At 30.0% G+C, this 21,253-nt stretch overlaps 2 protein-coding genes across 6 annotated transcripts; one reads left to right on the top strand and one right to left on the bottom strand.

Annotated features, from left to right (window-relative positions):
* Positions 1 to 2,735: 2,735 nt before the first annotated feature.
* Positions 2,736 to 21,121, bottom strand: LOC146530736 (uncharacterized). 3 transcript variants are annotated; one of them, XM_085198891.1, is made up of 14 exons: positions 20,962 to 21,121; positions 20,456 to 20,692; positions 19,589 to 19,783; positions 19,160 to 19,270; positions 18,003 to 18,056; positions 17,178 to 17,286; positions 16,612 to 16,729; positions 16,300 to 16,435; positions 9,991 to 10,130; positions 9,057 to 9,175; positions 5,546 to 5,700; positions 3,396 to 3,525; positions 3,032 to 3,207; positions 2,736 to 2,862 (listed from the first exon to the last, which is right to left on the bottom strand). In XM_085198891.1, the coding sequence occupies exons 2-14, from the start codon at positions 20,619 to 20,621 to the stop codon at positions 2,747 to 2,749; spliced, it is 1,725 nt and encodes a 574-aa protein (XP_085055017.1). In that variant the 5' UTR covers positions 20,622 to 20,692; positions 20,962 to 21,121; the 3' UTR covers positions 2,736 to 2,746. The 3 variants fall into 3 exon arrangements, with proteins under 3 accessions (XP_085055017.1, XP_085055018.1, XP_085055019.1); XM_085198892.1 differs by having other exon boundaries at positions 18,036 to 18,056; XM_085198893.1 differs by lacking the exon at positions 18,003 to 18,056.
* Positions 12,017 to 14,596, top strand: LOC146530737 (uncharacterized). Of its 3 annotated transcripts, none has more exons than XM_085198903.1 (4): positions 12,017 to 12,169; positions 12,953 to 13,108; positions 13,300 to 13,457; positions 14,125 to 14,596. In XM_085198903.1, the coding sequence occupies exons 2-4, from the start codon at positions 12,972 to 12,974 to the stop codon at positions 14,313 to 14,315; spliced, it is 486 nt and encodes a 161-aa protein (XP_085055029.1). In that variant the 5' UTR covers positions 12,017 to 12,169; positions 12,953 to 12,971; the 3' UTR covers positions 14,316 to 14,596. The 3 variants fall into 3 exon arrangements, with proteins under 3 accessions (XP_085055029.1, XP_085055027.1, XP_085055028.1); XM_085198901.1 differs by lacking the exon at positions 12,017 to 12,169 and adding an exon at positions 12,208 to 12,390; XM_085198902.1 differs by lacking the exon at positions 12,017 to 12,169 and adding an exon at positions 12,686 to 12,821.
* Positions 21,122 to 21,253: the final 132 nt, after the last annotated feature.

The following is a 21,253-nucleotide window of genomic DNA, read 5'->3' as shown; positions in this document are numbered from 1 at the left end:
TTGTGTTAGAAAATGATGAAGTGTAAAGTGTAATTTATTATAACTAAGGAATTTGAAATAAAAATCGATATTTTTTTCTAATAATTTACTTGTGCGATTACAGAATAAAAAAAAAGAATATTAGAGACACATTCCAATATACAGATAATACAACAGAGCATTATTAATTCGAAATATAAAAATCTTAGTAACTTAAAAGTTAATTATATATTAAAAAAAAAATTATAATTTAAAACATTCATTTGTTAGACAATGCAAAGCAATGGCATAAAAGGCGGGAATAAAAAGTGACTGCGATCTAATTTATAATGCTTTGACAGTATTGTATGACACACTCTAAACTACATCTAGAATCACAACATTATTACATAAGGGGTAGAATTTTTTTTCTTCATTGTCACACTGTATCCCGCGTATATGTTGCAAAGGGAACCTACTGTTAAGACACTGTTCCCCACAACTCACAAGACATAGCGTGATGCGTGGCGAAACTAAAGGCTGCATTTTGTCTTGTCATCAGCGAATGGAATTGTTAGTCTCCCAGAGTGTGAATCGAACCCACAGCCCACGCGTTTACACTCAAGCGGCCACTAGGCCCTTACGGGCAGATAATTTCTATTTTCTATTACAACTTTAACAATATGTATATATTAAATATTTATTATAAACGTGTAAAAGTTCTAATAGGTAAAAATAATGTAACATTTCAGGCGACTAGACCTGTCAAAACAGCCGAAACTTTAACCTTTGGTTCACACAACTAACTGTTAAACATACCTACTGTTGGTTGTATAAATATAAAACAATTTACTTACGTCATAAATAGGCCATTTGTGGCAGTGAATACGTTAGTTACACATAAATTCTAAGTTTAGGCAATAAAAGCATCAAACCCACTCATTAGATTAAAGAAAAAAAAAACAATTTTAAAAAATTTGGTAACTCGCAATAAACAGCACGCATAAAATAATAACATATATATACATAATAATTTTACATGTTTGCAAAAAAAACAACTTGGTTAAAATATTACACTTATTGGCGCTGATAAGCAGAGGAAGCGTGAAGAGAGATTATTAACCGACATTATTAAATAGATAATATAAATATATAATAAATTATTTACCACAGACAACGTAAAGGCACGTAATAATTATAGATATAAGTAAATGTCTATTCTAATATAACAATTAAGACTAGTTCGGTTTATTCAAACAAGGGTATTAGACATCCAGATACTTTGGTAAGTAATTATTATTAAATATCGGCAATTGGTCCCGTTATCCGTCAGTGTACGTCAAAAAACCGAACATATCTTTAATTGTTTTTACATAAATATATATAAAAAATGCATACCAATATAATAAATAGGTAATATTAGGCCGTTTAATTGGCACTAACTTAAAAATCCGAAGAAGTTTTTATATTATGTAAGTTTTTTTATATTATATGGTTTTAAGTATTGATGATATTATTTCCTTCTACACATGACTGTAGTGGCAAAACAGAGTTTAGTATTTCATTTGAGACGTAAACATTGATAAACACTCTCTACTATAAAACACATACAAAAAACAGTACACTAACTAATCAAATAATTGGAAGGACAATTTGAGCCTTAAATTCAGATCTCCGTCAAATATTAAAAGTCCGCTAAAACAAGAACAAACAACACGAGAAGACATTCAAAGGAATATAAAATACTCATCAACCATTTATCATAACGTCAATAAAGTTGTAACATTTATAAAACCGGTGTATATATGTATAACTACAATCTAAGTTTAAATAGTATGTAAATAATATGTACTTATAATGAAATACTAAGAGAAAAGTAAGGCAAATGGACCTGTAATGACATCTAAATGTATCTAATATGAGGCCATCCATAAATTATGTCACACGAACTTACAGGATTTACACAACACAAGTTTCGTGTATTAAATATTATATTTTAAAATGCAATGTCTTGGAATTAAGGTTTCCTGCCCCCTCTCTCCCCTTTTCATACATTTCGAGCCCTTAACTACTATAAAGTTTTTTTCAGCTTCACTTTAAATCTCGCATATAGATATAATGCCTTCCTGAAAGTATGACGTAATTTTTGGATGACTTCTATCTAAATTCTACGAATCGGTTACATAATTATCTTCGAATTGGGAATTTTCAGAAACTAGTGACGCTATGGAATTGAATAATATTGATGATATATTATATAATTACATTTAGATGATATTTCGAGCCACAACTTTAAATTTTAATGATTGTTTCATACATATTATGTAGAGTTGTAATATCGATTTTTTTTTATAGAAAACAACTCAATGTATCGTTAATTATTTAGCAACGATATTGTTACGTTAGCATCAATGAAATACTTTTTGAAAATAAGATTGACTTTATAAAATTAATTTACGATGTAATCTCAGTTCCCACTATTCAGTTTGCTCCATATAGTTTAGTGGATGATATATTACAAATGTAAGGCCTTAAGTTATTGTTTAATATTCTTATTCAGACTTTGATTCATATGTGATGATGTAGAAATAAAATGTAAAACATTTGTAAATACAATTAAAAAGTGAAACACAATATAAAGTCATTTTTTTCTTGAATAATAAATAATTAGTCAATAAATAATAAAAATATTTTTTTGGCAATTAGACAAATAAGTATTTTTAACTATATCCAGGTATAACGTAAAATTAATTAAATATAAATAATGTATAAAATTCTGGATATCACTTTAATCGGTTGGTGGTTGTAGAGAGGCTATGATGGCCTTCATGACGGCGGCGGCAGCGAGCGCGGCGTGCGGCTGCCACTCCTTGCCGCGGGTGCCGTCGCGGTAGTCCGATATACCTAAGAGTATCAATGTTATAGGTACTTAGTTAATAGATATTAAGTTAAATATGTAGAAAAATACTTCTCTTAATAATTAAATACCTAGATATAATTATGGACAGCACCTAAATAAACGTACACGTAAAAATATAAAATGGTAATATTATTAGATATAAATGTGACAAACCTCGTATAGACACAAAGCAGTCCTTGCAGTTGCCGACGACGCTGTCGAGCACGGCGTCGAGCTCGCAGTCGTAAGCGCGCGCGCGGCTGTGCGCCGCAAACGCTGCTCGCACCTCGCCCGCGCCCGCCAGAGCGCGCCCGCCCGCTACAGGCGCGCAGTGCACGCGCGGACTGCGCCTGACAAATTAATTTTTTTGACACTTTTAATTTTTTTATCTAGTTTCAAAGTCTAGTCAAATAAGAAAAAATAGGTCAAAAGTTCAAAAACAGAATAATTAAAAAAATATAATAAGAGTAGTGTAGTAGTCAATAAAACGACATTTTTTTCAGGAAATTCAGTAAGGAATATAATGATGAACACTTACGTTTGGTCGCCCTGCGGCGTCGGGTGAGACACCTCGATAAAGGCGCCGCCGCCGACGTCAACGCACAGTCGGTCCGTCGCCTCTTCCGGTATTTCCCATCTGCCGGGAACGCCCCGCAGGCGTTCTAGACCTGGGGAAATTGTGTAAAATATTACATTTTAAAATTTATATATGAGGACTTTGCGGAGGGGTATATGCGTGCGACTGTAAACGAAACTGTTACGGGTTCCATTGTCACTTGGGGGAGTCAGATTTTCTTTCTCTGGTAACGAGGCAAGTAAGAAATGAAAATATTAAATATTTCATTTCCTCGAGTTGGGATCAAACCCTCAACCAGTCGTGTATACAGTCACACATTTGTTCCTTTTGCGCCACGATTGGCCTCAATATATTTTCTAATGGTATAAAATTCTAATCTTAGTTTTTCTAATTTATTTTATGTAATTCTAATTTTTATGTAATTCTAATTTATTATATACATATTTAAGTATCAAAACCAATTTCTCAGTAGTTTCAATAATTATATAAAATATTACTTTTACGTAGCTCCAGGAAAGAGTACTAAAATAATTATAACAAAACAAATATACATATTTTATTGCGTTACGCGATAACGTTCGTAGAAATTATGTAACGAAAAGGAATCTCGGCAGAAATGTGGGTCGTGTTAGCTAGTAATCATATTTTAAATAAGATTTTTTTAAATAAGAAGGAAAATATAATTAATTGTAGGTCGTCGTGGCGCAAGCAGTGGCAGGGGCACAAGGTGTGACTGTAACGCGACGATTGTGGGTTCGATTCCCACTCGAGGATATTATGAATAATTGTTGATAAATATTTTCATTTCTTCGCTCTGGCGGAACTCACCACGCAATGTCTCGAAAAATTTGGCGGAAAGTAGGGAACGGGGTATCTTAACTCTACACTAAAAAATTCAAAGAATTTGATTATGTTCCTACATAATACCTAAATACTACGTTTGTTAAAAGCTTAACAAGAAAAAAACTTAACAAGTAGAGTTCCCAGAACACTTAAAGAGTGAGTGAGGAGACTAGGAGTAGTGTACCTAACACTTAATGAAACAGAAGTACTTTGAAAGTATTTCTGATTCATTCATATCTTACATCATTATGAGAAATGTTTTTTTAAATCTATAAATACAGAAGTTTTCAACTAGAAAAGCAATCCATGAATGGAATTCCTGAAATGATTTATCGTTTGCGTCTCTTAATATAAAGACATAATTATGTATAACTTGTTATTACATATAATTATCCTTAATTTATTAAATTCTTTTGTTGTTCTTGCATGAGGAAAAAGAAGTAGAAATGTAACGTAGTTGAAAAACTAAATAAAGAAATAAATCATAGGTGCCATAATAGCATTTTTTTTTAATTATTATTTTTTAAACCTTTGCAAATCATGAAAGGAACTGCTTTATTTGCACATAGCTTTGTGCTAGGAACGCTGACTCATATTATGTAAAGAAACATTTACAATTAGAAATTATATAAAGAATGAACCACGTACGAAACTTAGTACATGGTGATTTTATTCAAATTATAGATATAATTACTGATTATATCTATAATTGAAAAAAAAAACGATTCAAATATCTCATCGGACATTCACCACTTTTTTTGGTATGATAATTATTTAAATTAAAATTAAATATTACTGTGAAATGCTATCTTTTCCCAGATTTCGTTCAATAAATCGCGACATTGTACACAATTAAGATAAGTACAGAGTGGAATGACACATTGAGATGCTCTATATCTTTCCCGCAATAAGTGAGAAATATAAAGATAATGAATTATTATAAAAAAAACAAAATAAAAAGACCTAACTGTATAAAAATACAAAAGATAAAAACCAAGTTCAATACTTTAGAATTGTATCAAAAGTAATTCAGACAACGTCAGAATTATAATAATTATATAATCAACAAATCACATAAATAAATAATATATTGTTTCTTAATCAAAAGGGATAACAGCCAGGACCCTTTTAAACTGTATAGGGTTCCCTGGGAACCTTTAATTACTTAAAGAACGAATGTCGATCGATTAACAAGAAGACTTGTTGAGTTTCATAAATGTGATCTTTAACTAACAAATAGCATATATCTAGAAATCTATGGTAATTACCTTCATTAACATAAGTCATCCATGTCGTAGATGAGCCGGCAACACGACAAGCGATATCTTGTAGTAGATAATCAGCAGGCTTGTATGGCTTGACCTCGTAGTCCCACCCACCTTTGCTATTGCGTTCTGCTTTTTCGCAGAATATGTATACGTATCTGTAAAATTTAAATATTTAATTGGTTTTTTAATGTACTTGAATAATTTTAAAGTAGACACACATATAGTATATTTTAGCTTCACGCTGTATCACGCTCACAGCGCGGTAGGCAGAGGAAATGTAGTGTTAAAACACTCCATTCCCTATTTTCTGCTGAATTCTAGAAGCATTGCGTGTTCAGTAGCGGCGCTCAAAACCGCGCGTCTTTTTTTGGATGAAAAAAAGCTCATAATAACTGATAATTATTCTGCTATGCATGTAAAGGTATCCCTACCTAAATTTAAAACCACACACCGTTCAAAAAGACCAGGGTAGTGTCTTTATCTAAAAAAAACTTATCAAACGCGCGTTGGACTTGCCCACCGGGGCTTCCGTAGGTACTTTACGTTTCACAGAATCATAGGTCAACGGAAAGTATAGTCTGGCAAATATGTTATTGATAATGGGAAGCACGCGCGGCAAATTGCGCAGAAAGCGTATTTTGATGTCTGCACATAGACACCCGCTTACGCCGGACCGATTCCCCGTAAGGGCTCGCGGGGAATCGTTGCGGGGTGTGACCGGGCTACGGTACAGTCGAGTGCAACGCTATCAGTTCATTACTATGAAATATGAATATAATATCATATGATAGCATCATATATACGGAATGGCGTAGTAGAGCATATTTAACTAGTAATATTATAAAAATTAGTAAAAAACATTAAAGCAACATGCAAAATGAAGATATGGTAAATTGAAAAATTAAATAAAAAACTGAATTAAATTATTATAATGAGGCCACATACAAATCTTCTCAATCCAAATTCAATAAAAAAAGTAAAATTTAAAAAGTAAATTTAATATATAAAACAAGCAAACAAATACAAGATTTTGGCGTTAGGCAACATGCAAAATCAACTTATGGGTAAGTAAAAATTTTTTTAAATAATGGAAATAGAGGTCTTAACAAATAAATTATATCTCCAAATTAAATCAAAATTTTATTACCGTTTTATTTAAAACGTTAATTAATGCATGCAAGAAAGTAAAAAATAAAAATTGACAAATAATAAAGCAAATAATCAAAACGGTAAAAGGCATTTTTGTTTACAATTAATTATATTCTTGTTTGAACAATATAGTGTGAGCTCGATAGTACCTTTAAAGATGTGTGGGTGCGAATTTCCTGTAAGGACGTAGCGCTCACACTGAGGCAAATGGCAAACTATGGCAAAGGGATACCGCACTCTCATTTTTTGTACCTCAAAATTTATTGAAATAATTTACCCAATATTATTTTCTTTTATATAATCTTTAAAAAGTTTAAATATTGCCAGATATTTCTTTATTCATATTGCATAGTTTATAAGCTTGTATTATGCACACTGAATGTTTATGTTGTACATAAGTGTGTATATAGTATATACACATATACGTAAATATCATGTGCCATTAGTTATATAAGCAGAAGCTTAGAATTGATTAATTATTTATTGAGTCAAAAATGTTATTATACTTTTCGGGCTAGTCTTGATTTTATTCTCGACAACAATATATGAAACAGCTGATTATTTTGCGATATTTAGATATCCTCATTAAATTTTCGTTTTGTATAATTTACTACAACATAAACATGATCAGATATTTTAATTATCGTATAGGTAAATGTGATTTGCTAAGCGTGAGGTAAAACAACATAACAGGTAACACTGATCGAACGTTCTCTGCGCATACGTATACTGCGCAATTTACCTCGCGTGCTTCCCATTATCAATAACATATTTGCCAGACTATACTTAACTTATAAAAGTTGATTGATAAGCTTAAGTTTGCGGGCATATTCACGAATTTTATATGATATGAACTAGGAACAAATTTTAGAAAAAGTTTGTAATATTTTTTTTCTATAAAACACCTAAAAATTTTGACTTTTCGGATTTTATCCTTTATTTGTATTATAAGTTTTCAATATGTTCCAAATTTCATAAGTGTAGTTCCACAGAAAGTATCCTATCGATTTTGTCTAAATGCTCGTATCTTTTGATTTTGTTGTCTTAGAAACTTGATCTTCCAAGGGACCATAACCTAAAATATATAAATTTCAGCTTTACCGACGGTCGGACATCAAAGTAATCCTATAAGGGTATCGTTTTTCAATTTGCTCGAATTTGTTCAATTTCGTCTCGTAAATAACAATGAGCAAAAAAATAAAAAGGCAAGTTCTCTCTCGCTCCACAAAAGAAACTTAATATAATTATATATTTACAAATAAATGTTGGTACTGACGTACACTATTTTGCTATTATTATTTACATTATAACTGCTAATTCACCTTAAAAGGAAATAGTTTCCCACAATTGATAAAGCAGCCTAATCAGTGACGAAACTATGAACGAATAAGTGACGATAGAAAACATTTTAATTAATATTCTATTGTATTGACTTATTAATTGTGGTCTCTACTATGACTATGAGGCCAGTCGTGGCGCAAGGGCACAAAGTGTCACTGTAAAGCGACTGGTTTTGGTTCTATCCCCACTCGAGGAACTGAAATATTTATTTAGAATCTATATTTTCATTTCTTCGTTCTGGTCTCGAGGCAAAGGCCACCGTTATTTACTTTAAAATAGCGAGGAAATGAAAATAAAATACTTTTTCTGAAGTGGGGGTCGATTACACAACCACCTCATTCACACTCAAAACCGTCCCGCTGATAAGAAACCAATAAAAATACCACAAAAGCACTGTCCGGAAATAGAGAGAGCAAGAAATATAAAAAACGATGTATCTATTTATTACGTTAAATTTCCCTTTAAAAAACATAAAACTACCATAGACAATCATTTATTTGTTTTTTTTATATAAATAAAAAAAACATCTGGCTTACTGGCATTATAACAATGAACAATAACTTCACTATGTTTAGTTTTATAAGTATCTCATAACATTTATATATTTCTATAAGTACTAAAGTATAATAGTCCAAGGTGTTGACAAAAACTTGTCTTTAACCGTGATAAATCTATAAATTTGAGCCAAGGTCGAGCTCACGTCATCGTGGTAATGTATTTTTTTCCGTCCAGCCAATTATCTCTAGCTTTGAGATAAAAATGTTCTTAAAACAAATGCACAATATAATTTACTGGAAGTTGATAAGGTATAAATAATATATTTATGTAAAAATATAAATAAACTTCAAGAAAACCATACGGATACGGGATTACCAACGCATCAATTAAGTTAGATATAATTATATAAACAACTAATTTAAATGTAATTGTAATTTTAGTCATTTATAAATAAACTATTTTAAGATTCCATTTACATATTTCTAAGGATGTTGTACTAAAGGTAACTTTTTTAACTACTTACTTATCTTTAAGGTCTGAAGCGGGAGTAGAGACAACGACGTCGCCAAGTCTCACGTGCTTTGAGTAATCAGTATAATGTGGAACCCCTCCTCCCACGCCCACTAGAAATACGTAATCTACCTACAAAATTAAACAAAATATTGGGTTTATATGGTGATTTTGTTTTTTAGTTTTACGTTATACCCCGTAGGGTAAACAGAGACAATAGATAGTCAAGTAACTCAACGCCGCGCTTCGTGTTACCAAAGCGAGGAAATGACAATAGCTAATTGTTTCGATTGAGGATCGAATCCACCACCATCCTGTCCCTCTATAGCCTTGATGGTCTGCAGTCTTGCATATGATATTTTCCCGAGTAAATACAGTATTCATATTTATAATCTAGATGCATTTGACAATTGCTTTAAATATTTTAACCGATTCACAACGAACGGAGAGATATTACTTACTACAAAATAATTTACTACAAAAAACGTTCAATCCTTAGCTTTTCAATCTACACTAATATAATAATATTTTTTCTATAATATGTAAGCAAATACATTTGGACTCTCGCTATTTCTGGACTATTACGCTCTGCTCAACCATTCGAATCGATAAATTGGAACTGGAAGCATGCCTGCGGGCACTTCACGTATCGATACAAATTAAGAACAGACGGCCAAGGATGTATGGTTGTACTCTAAACATAAATTTAGACGAATTGGCTAAGTCATTATAAAATCAATACTCGTATTATTTTTTACGAGTTTACAATAGAAAATGCATGTTATCAATATAAAATTACGTAATTTACCAAATGTGAATGAATACCAAATAATTATTAATTAGGTATTATGTACAGAATAAAATTTAGGAAAATTACTTGTATTATCTAGCCTTACAAATTAAATTATTTTCATTCTTTGAAAATATATACATATTTAATTATTTACCTTTTGAAAGATGCCCAAAAGTCGCGTAGTAGTGTTACCAGCAGCTGTCATAGCTTCCCGAGTCCTCCCCACTGATGGTAGTTTGGTGGTTACAACTCTGTGAGATCCAATGGTACCCAGAGTATAAACATTTGATTCGCCTGTACAAATATTGGTATTGTTTAAAATTTTAATATTTAATATTCAAGAGGCCAGTCGTGGCGCAGGGGCAAAAAGTGTGAGCCTCCAGAATTCGGCGAAAAATTGGAGTGTCTTAACACTATGTATAGTGTAATACTAAAAAAAAGGATATTCATGCCTTTGTCTACCTGTAGTAGGGATTATTCTTCCTTAAAATTCTTAAATATTAAAGTTAAGTAAACAGTAGTTTAATTTTCTTGTATTTCTACTACTATTTAATTAATATTAATCACTTTTATTATTGCATAGTACGTTACCCATACAAGTTCTACTATTTACTAACATAAGTTGAAGGCAATGATCATTATATTATTATTATTTACTAATTTCTTAGACATCAATTAAAGTAATAATTACTAACATTAGGCAACTATATACTTATTAATAATTAATATTTTTTTAAATCACTGAACGAAACTCTTGCTGTGCAAAAGACAATGTTTATCGAAAAGAACGTGCCATGGGACGAAGTGATTCATTAAAATAATAAAATATATTAAAGTAAATTAAACATAACTGTAATAATCAAATTTATAAACTCCATTAGACGTTAAAAGAGACAAAGAGAGAAAATGGACATTTCTTTATATTGTGCAGTGTTATGTTATTTTTTTATGGAAAGTGAAATGAAGGCTTTGGTACAAAATGTGAATGAAAAAATGTAAGTGACATGTCACTATTTGAGACCATACATAATAATAATAATAATTAAAAATATTTAGGTATAACAGGAGGGCAAAATTGACAGTTGATGCAATTTAAAGTTTAAAGAGGGTCAATAAATATTTTCATTTTAAACATTACGTGAATTCGAGCAGCTACAGCGAGTGGCTGATGACGAAATAAACTTCATGTAGGTACATAAAGCATTAAGAAAAAACATAAAAACAATGTAATGTAAGGAATTTAATAAGGATGAAGGAAAACCAAAATATTAATATATTGAGGACTTGGATCTCAACTATTTTTGCACTGAATAAATACATCTATACATTTATAATAATCATTGTTGTCTGTACATGGAAGATATATGAGAAAATCTATTATACTGGACAGTAGATAATGTAATAGAATCCAAAATAATGCTTTTTAAAAATTATTTGTCGGTTTGCCTGTATGTCTGTGCGTATGTATGCTCACGCTAATCTCAGAAACGGCTTAACCGATTTAAATGCAGTTTACACTGTTGTATTTTGGCAAAGTTCCTTAACATTTAGTATTTGTTTTATTTTTTATAAAATTATGACATTAAAAGAATTGCATGCGAAAATATTACTACAAACTAAAAATTTTTTTTTTATAAGTCGAGTAGGTAACTTAACACAAAAAAACTCAATTTAACAAAAAAATTAATAACTCTAACTTTTGTTTTGGATTTCCGATTAAAACTACTTTTTCGACGATGCTGTCTAATAAAGCAAGCAAAAAAAAGTAAAATAACCAGCACCCGGAATGCGTAAACTAGGTAAAGCCTAAAGTGATTCACTTTTTTAACATTTACAATAAAGTCACGTACTTTTCGATACTCGAACAACCCAGCACAGTCATAATTAGAAATATTTCAGGTTTTATATATTAATGTTATTAATAACAAAGTCAAATGATTAATCAAGCGATAAAATCCTGTAGGACTTGATATCAATCATAACTTGAAGTGATATATGTAAACTCATAACTATAAATATATTTTACTATATCACGAATATTACAAAATAATTAATTTGTTGCAAAATATTATTAGAAATATCATTTTTCAACAACATTTACGTTTACATATCGTAAGAGGTATTGCTAGCAAAATATCATTTAGAATAATATTTGGAATTACTATAAAATACTTTGTTGAACATAGTTTATATTGAAAAACCTATATAAACGTGAGAGTTTACGAGTATTTAAGTTTAGAAATATTAGTTGTACAAGTGTACTGACGTCTTACTAACTGTGAGGTGTAACTGCGCTAGAGTCGCTACCGCGATTGTATATTATAATCTTAAAGGTGTGTATAGTGTCTCCGATCTTTCCAACGGTATACGTATTCAGTGAACGTGTTTGTTTTCGGTATTACGTCATCTCCTTCTATACAACATTCCATCTGAAGTCTTTATTGATAGATGGTAGTTTATAAGAAAAATCTGCGGAAACGGACGCGTGTAATCAGTCTAAATCAATAATTTAATCGAATAAAATGCTCAAATCATGCTGGGAGTGTATAGCGGGGTGTGTATTTTATGTTATACAAATTAAATAGGATAATTTTAAATTCCAAATAGTTTTTTTACTACATAATAAGTTTTAATTAATACAACATCAATGTAGATCGTGAAGAATAGATATGAAATATAATTTTATGTTCCGTATATTATATACTGTTTATTTATCATAAATAATAATAATAAAATTTAATAATTCAAATAATTAAATTTCATAATAGAAAGTAGAAGATATCGTGATAAGTAAACGTCAATGTCAAAAATGAAGAAATCTATTGTCAAACCTAGTAGCAGGCTTCAGATTTCGGTGCCAATGCAAATACTAATGTAATTTTGTAAATATTTAGATTTATCTACAAATGCTCATAAAATAACTATATCAAACAATATATAGCTATTAAAATTTTAGGTAAACTGACACAATTGTCAGAAAACAATGTAGGTATATAATGCCATACAAAGCAGTGACGATTATTTTATGTTTATCCTCCACTTATTCGATAAGCGATGTGTAAGCAACGTGTGTAGTATATATATGAATCTTCAATGAAATAACTTTCATTGCATAGGGAGCGCTTGGACAACGAGATGATTGTAACTGCAAACGACTATTCCCAGAAAGGGGGGCCAGAACATAACGAAATAATATTTCAATTACCCAGGGATCTTATTTATGTAGATGGTACAATTGTTATAAACGGAAAATTGGCTCAAAATAGGAAAAGGTATGCATTTGATTTATTTTGTTTACCAATACTTTATGTAGAATATATAATGCCAATGTATTTAATATTAGTTGTGGTTGAGAGTAAATATAAATAAATTTATATAGACTTACATTATAAGCATTGGACTAATTTAATTAATTGAAATAATATCAATAATATTTTTATATTAAAGTTTGTATTATTTTCAGTTTACGAATAGGTCTCATGAGCGGAGCAGTTAATTCAGTAAAAACACCACTTTATTATATAACTTTTGATTATGTTGGTAATGAAATCTTATTTGAGAGGGATGAAAATGGCTCACTGAAAGTAGAACAACAGGAAGAACTCTCAAGCCTTAGTGTTGGTAAGTACGAATATTTTTGTAATTCGCTTTCATTATTATCATCATGTTCTCATCCATTGCTGGGCATAAACCCCTATTAGTGCACCACTGAGGTTGATCTTTGGCTCTTAGCATCCAACTGTTACCAGCCACTTTGCCTATGTTGTTACACCACTTAACAATGGAGGTTGTCTTGCCAAAGTTTGGTTTCCATTCCAGAATGCTTTTACCCCACTGGTCAACAAACTGACAAATGTAACCAGTGCACTGCCTAATAACTTTGGTTGTCTGACAGATTATCCTATTTCAAACTCGATCCTTCAGAGCTTTCCTAAGCATAGCTCTCTCCATAGCATGCCAAGTTTTTAATTTAAATTTTTGGGTTCCAAAAGCAAATATTTAAGACACGTTACAAGTAAAATATATATAAATATACATAAAAGTGAAATAATTTGGTGTCCAATTATTACTGAGATATCAACAACATTAATGAAGTGGGGAACGGAGTGTCTTAACACTAGGTTCCCTCTGCCTACTCTGCTGTGTGCGGGATACAGTGTGACACTGATTTGGTTTTTGAATTTGAAACAATATTGATTACTTATTAGTTATTATAAATAAATATCCTAAAATTTGTTATAAATTTAATCGTTACATATATTAATTGTATATTGTATTGTGATTACAGATTCTAATTTCAAATTTCACATGAAGTTTATGAAAAATAGCCAAGGTGTAATAAATTTGGTAACAATGTTGGGAGCTTATGGATTCAAAGATGTACCATTACTGACTGAGACTGAGTTACAGAAAAACATATTTTTGTCTATAAATGAAGATACATTGAAAATATCACAATTAGATTTTATATGGGATTAATCTTTTCTTTACTGATTATGACTAAAGTCATAACTACTTTGTATTTTAATTATTTATCAATTGTGTTGTTGTTATTTTTTGTTAGTATTAAGTCTTTAATTTTACTTTAAACATGCCAGTATTAATAAGTTAAGAAATGGACATTAATTTAATAAATAATACATTATGTATGTCTTCGTTATATGACAGTTTTGTATACTGTGTATGACATTTATATAGATATTGTAAATATAAAATGACCCACCACTGTTAATTTTTTAAAATAAATTTTACTATAAACATTTATGTTTTTAATTAAGGTCCCTTTGAATTTAATAGTCATATTTATAAATATTTTTTAACTAACTTCTTGTTTCAGAAAGGATTCATATTCCATAGAAATTGAGGGAAACTCGAATTTTATAGGTATCTGTATTGTGTTTTATATAATTTCTTATAATAATGATATATTTACTTCTTGTACGTATCATCTGATGATGATGACCCAACTCTTCAGTGATTAGATGTTAGGGGACAATCTTTTGAATATTATAGGTACTTACAGAAGGCTAGTTATATATTATTACTTTATTCGGTTAAATGCCCATATAAAGTTAAATGTTATATAAGGTTAACTGAATAACAATGCTATTACTTGGAGCGCTGATGTAGATGTTAAAATTAATAATAATAACTCAAAAAAATTGTTTCTTTTAAAATTGTAATTAGTTTTAAGAGCCTATTTGAGTATAATGAGGCCTACATCCCAGTAGTAGACAAAAGCAGGCTGATGATTTTAATACCAATTCTTAAAATAGTCTATCTAACAACAACAAAGAATAATTTTAAATTAAAAGTAAAAAAAAATATTTTAAAACAAAAAGCTTCAAGCCGCGTTTCGACTCGTTACAGTGTGGAAAGGAAAATATTAAATATTTCATTCCCCCGAGAGGGAATCGAACCCACAAATGTCGCTTTTACAGTCGCACGCTTATGCCCCTGTGCCGTGTCGGCCTCAATAGTGTTCATGTATAATATTTTTATTAACGAGACAGTGACAAAGGTCAAATGATTGTCTCATTGAATTAACAGGTCAAATCAATTTTCTTATATCAGTACTTTAAATTTAAATTTAAAAAATCAATAAAAAATAATAATTTATTTCCTGTTTTATTAATTAGCTTCATGTTTTAAAAAAATAACTGTGATCAATAACACGCTTGGGAAGTCCTCTGATGCATACACAGTAATTTACTCAGATTTCAGCAACATTTTATATTATGTATTAATTTTTGCACACTTGTTATATTACGTGTTGGATCACGAAACCCAACGCTGTCACCCAATACGTAAGGGTATATTGTCTGACCGCGAATATAATAAACATAATGGTTATGGCCATATAAGATCCCATTGCTTAAATCTGCAGGTGTCTGTTTTTGAAAGAAACTTTTTTTTAAGAATGATACATGATAGTAGAATAGATTACACCAGGGTTGCCTAGAAGAATCGTGCCGCAAACACCATTAATTAAATTTATGATAATGCGTTTTTGAGGAAAATTTGCATTCATGTCTTTTTATGTGAATCCCACATAAATGATGTGGAAAAAATTGCATAAGGAATTGGATAAACCTTGGAATTGGCTGCCTGGTTTAAACAGGTCACTTATGTTAATAATTTGTTTTGCATGTGTTTTTTTAGGGAATTATATATCAAATTAAAGCTTATTTTTTCTCAACACTATAACACATGGTCGCCTGGAAAATAACTGTCGCAAGCAGAGGTTGCCATCATTTGAAATATTTTATTCTGGTTCCGGTTGACTATGAGAATAGACGATTTAAGACAGATTTAAGCACTGGGATCTCGACCTATTATGGTACATACACACAAATAAAAATTTATGAACTATTTTCGTAAGCGAAGAAAGTAAGAGATTTTTTTAATGGAGAACTGATTGAAAAAAAAACAAAACAATAATAATACATCTATGTTAACTCACCGACAGTAGTGTACCGGACATACGTTTCTTGGTTGTCCATCATGGCGTCGACGGCTTGCTTTTCGCAGTACAACGCCGTCACTACAGCTATTGTGGGTTGACGTGAGGAACATAGAGTGGGCATTTGTTTTACCACCTAGTGCAACAAATATTATTCATCTTTAGATATTACCCATTACAGGCAGTCAGTCAAAGGTTGTGGGTTCGATTTCAACTTGGGAGAAAGAATTACAGGACAAAGCACGGTGTTGTGTTCCGCCACTCCACTCTTCGAATTACATATATACAAATATTGCCAAATTATATCCTTACTTGGGTATCGATACTGTGTTGACGAACGTAGATTCCGTCAGACATAAGCCTTGTCAAACCTTTTTCTTCTAAAGATTCGAGAGCATCCTTAACATCTGCTTTGGACCATTTTCCGGCACTGTAATAAAGAGTTGTATAAAGGTTTTTGTTACAATTTACATAGTGTGTATCTATGTTAATTACAATATGTTATAAAAAATTATACTATTAACTTTTGCAATTTAACTTTAAAAGTAATTTTATTATATTATTATAAACACATCGAAATTCTATTATAAAAAAACTGTTACTCCAATAACTAAATAGTATTTTGTCTTATCATTGTTAATCTGGTGCTTAGTTTCACACTACACTATGTTGAATACCTAAACACCATGGGCATAGGGACTTCTGGAGTGGGCACAATACTATTCTGGGGTGAGCACGGACCATCAAGGTATTGCACAAGCCTGTGGTCAGTTACCTCTGGTGCTTTTTAAATTAAAATATGTCGTACACAATTTTTAGTTATATTCATTTGACCACGGGGGTGAAGCAGCGATTAGAAGTTAGTAATATATACTCACGTAACAAAATCCTCTACCGACAGTGGGTTGGGGTAAGCATTTTCAATCATGTCCAGTACTTTTTGCTCCGATATGAATGTTTGATTCACTATGCTATCTTCTATGAAAGCTGAAAATAATTCTAGTATTAAATAGTGTTCTGAAAATGAAAACCTTTTTTAATGTATAATAAAACCATGCTGTAGGTAGAAGTTATATGTAAATTATACAATTTATAGTATTGTTATTAAATAAAAAATAAACTTAATATTTATTTTTTTAATAAAACTAACTATTAAAATAAAGTAATTTTACAGTTTATTTTACATTATTATAATTTATACACGCAATTCTACTATGAAATATACATAAGAATCGTATATCAAATTTATTACTCTAAATAGTAGTAAATATGTAGTAGGCATATAATGAAATATTATATAAAAATTACCAATTCGATGAAAAACGATATCTTTACTTTTTGAAAAATACTTTAATTGTAATTGTGTAAGGGGAAAGGGGCATGGGGGTCGTTACGTGACATTGTTTTTTTTAAATAAAATAAAATCTAGCTAATCTATCTAATTAAAACTCGCTATTTTAGGCAATACACACAAAAATTTTACATATCATAAGATGTGGTTTACCATAGCATTTTAATTAAATTAAGGGTTAATATATTGTGCATAAAATAAATAAAAATTTTAAAATATTGTGACAAAAACATGCACAAATGACCAAGCCCTATAAATAAGTTATGATAGGTGTAATTATTATTACTTTACATATTATTATAAAAAATCTCAAAAACATAACATGCTGTATACTAAAAATTATAATACATACAACCATTATAATACTTGTATATAATTGCCTTACTCGAAATTTCGCCATTTGCTTCTGTGGCACAAAATTAAAATGATATCTGTTATAAAAATATACTTATTCAAAACCATTTTTGAATATAAATACATTATATTTAAAAGTTCCAAATTATATTATAGGTATACATTAAGAAGAATAATATATAAGTATATGTATATAAATTTAAGTACAGTGGAAACTCGATAATAATGGACAAATAATTGCCAAATTAAAAATTGTAATAAAATATTATATTAATAAAAAGATATAATGTGTACACAAATATACTCGGTACTTATACATAATATACAGAATGGAAGCGTCAGCGCTCCTCTTATGGGAACTGCATATACGGTAAAATATTTTAAGAAATTAATCAAGATACCTCAATAATTTAAACGTAGAATTTTTTTCCTTTTCACGATGTTTATCCATACCTGTATTTCGTGTGACGCAGTTACGCATAGATACTATACTAAATCACTTTTAATTTTTGGGGAAAAAAAAAATGTATTAAGCTTTAAAGCCTATTATGTGTATACTGTCTATACTTTCTTAAGAGAGTAGGTTAAACAGTGGTTTCATCTAAAGTAGTGCTAACAAAAATACTGAATATTTTGTTTTGTGAATAAGCCTAGGATTTTTTGGAATGTTTGCTTTATAAATTCGATTTTCTGTATATTTTTTATGAATAAATATACAGAAAATCGAATTTATTAGTAAGTGCAACAATAACTCTGGGTAATCGAATTTCCACTGTGCTATAGAATATTGTTATTAAATAATTATGAATAAAGAAATATCTAAATATTTATATATAATATCTAAATATTAATTTGTCTGGACATTAATAATGGTTTATTTAATTTTTCAATAGGAAATGGAATTTCTGTAACTGTCTATGAGATAACAATATGTCATTACGTCATCCTGAAACCGCTTTGGCCCAACATGTGACGTGACGGTTATGAGTTCGATTCCGTTTTGGGGCAATATTTTTTTTGTTTCCTTGATTCAAATATACATGCCCTCATGATTTTACTTGACCTTCCTCCAGTACCATCGATATTGTGTTTTCGAAGGTCAACCTAGATAAAGCTACTAACCGCTTCTATAACATATAAAAAAATCTTACTAACCAGGAGGAGGCGAACCACTTTCTTCTTGCCTTAATTCAACTTCCAGAAGTTTTAATTGGTGAAATTTATTTTGCATCAATTTTATTATTTTCTTAATGAATCCAACATAATCTAAAATAAAATTATTATAAGTACATAATAGTCCTAGTGTTCACATTAAAGGTAGAAAAATATTTATAGGAAAAACTAAAATTTGACAATATCAGGATTAAACCCCACACTTCTTGCAGATTGTTCATAAATAAGTAGTAACAAGCATATAAAATTTTTGATGTAGTTTAATTAAAAAATAAAGGTAAGTGTTCAGGAGGTTGAATGATTTAAAAGATGCATGGGGTGGAGGTCCTGCTAAATTCAAATTTATACATATTTGAAAATAACATAATCTAATAACAACTTTTCTTACTTATTTTAAAACAAGTAGTTTACCTTTAGGAAAATCTTGTGGGCTGACAAGCTCTCGGAAAAATGCTTGAGCCTGATAAGGACATTCATCTCTTGGTACATCAGGTTTAAACCAAAATCTCAGACCTCTTGCCTCTCGAGTATGATTACCAGTAACAGCTGATACTAAGTAAACACAAAATTCTAACTGAGCATGGCATGGTTCTGTTACTCCATTTTCTGAAAAATAGGACAAACAACAAATTTAAAAATAACAGTAACAAAGAATGTTTACTACAATTTAATAATATATTGAAGAAAACAATGAGGAATGAATCATTAATTTTTTTATTTAAATATTAAAGTGGTGTAACACCACTGAACATGTAATGTTTCGAAAATTAAGCTTGTATGCTGTATTCAGCTTTAAGCAGAGAGAACATATTGTGAAAACAATCTGTCCCCAAATATCCTTTTAATTTTTGAGACTTTGCATGTCAGGTCAACTAAAAGCAGCAGAAGAAATGAATTTGTATTTACATTTAAAAAGAAATTTTGTTGTAAGTTCTAGATATTATAAAAGTAATAGAGACATATTATAAAGTACTTATATATGAGTTTAACATATTTTTTAATTTTAATTTCACTAAAGTAATAAATTTAATCTTAAAGAAAAACTGTTTTTTTCTTATGACTGATCAAAGTTTAGTTTTATAAAATGATGTAGGGAAGAAGTAAGCAAATAAGGAAAAACTCATATCAAATTTGATAATGTTAAATTAATTTTATAATATGTACAGATGAAAAAAATATTTTGGATATTTTTTTTTACGATTTATGAATACAACCTGTATTCATAAAGATTTCATCATCATCAAGATTTCACTATATTTTCTTTAATATACAACTTACCATATATTTTTTCTTTATTTATTATTATTCCTGTATGGTCTCCACCAGCTACATGTATTTTGTCACTTGGTTCAGCCTCAGCAATTTTTCTTTCCACAATTAAAACAGTAGATGTAGGTGTTTTACTCTTTGGAGTCATAATAACTTTTTCTTCTAGCTCTGCCATTGTGCGGATCTCAAACTTTTCTAATAATAAGCCCTCTTAATTCAAGCTCTTAATTATGTGGCTACTCACTTCTGTGGAGGCAAATAAGATGACTCATAGAATCTTTTTTCTTTTTTAAAATGTCTCAGCAAATGACAAGACAGCCTACTTTGCTCTGCACCACAAGGTTATTAGTTATACTTGCTAACCTTAAGACTAGTAATTTATTAGATCAATCGCTTCCAACTACTGTTGTTAAGACAGTAAAAGGGCGGATACAATAAATACGATAACGAAAAGCAGTAAACGTAAAATGAAGAGATGTTGTTTGTCGATATCTATTAATACATTTTTCTTTTACCTTAAGAGTTTCAATTAAAAGATTGTTGTTTAAATACTAAAATTAATATTTAATAATAAGTAGATTTTTGTTTTTATCACGTCACATAAGTATACAATATATATATTACACAGGTAGACATTAGACATATGTCAATTGCATTATGGATCTGTATTTGTTTCTGTTGTCAATTGTCTTTATAAAATGTCACAGACTGTTTTTTTTTTCTTATACAGAAACATGAACTCGACTTTTTATTAAAATTCATTAATTCATAAAAATAACAAAATAAAAAACATTCAAAATTATTTTT

This window comes from Heliconius melpomene, chromosome 16 (assembly GCF_056956725.1).
Source record: "Heliconius melpomene rosina isolate 202511_hmr_F chromosome 16, ASM5695672v1, whole genome shotgun sequence".
NCBI classification, from domain to species: Eukaryota; Metazoa; Arthropoda; class Insecta; order Lepidoptera; family Nymphalidae; genus Heliconius; species Heliconius melpomene.
Note: the sequence above shows the minus strand (reverse complement) of the source record. Positions and strands in the feature narration are given on the sequence as shown.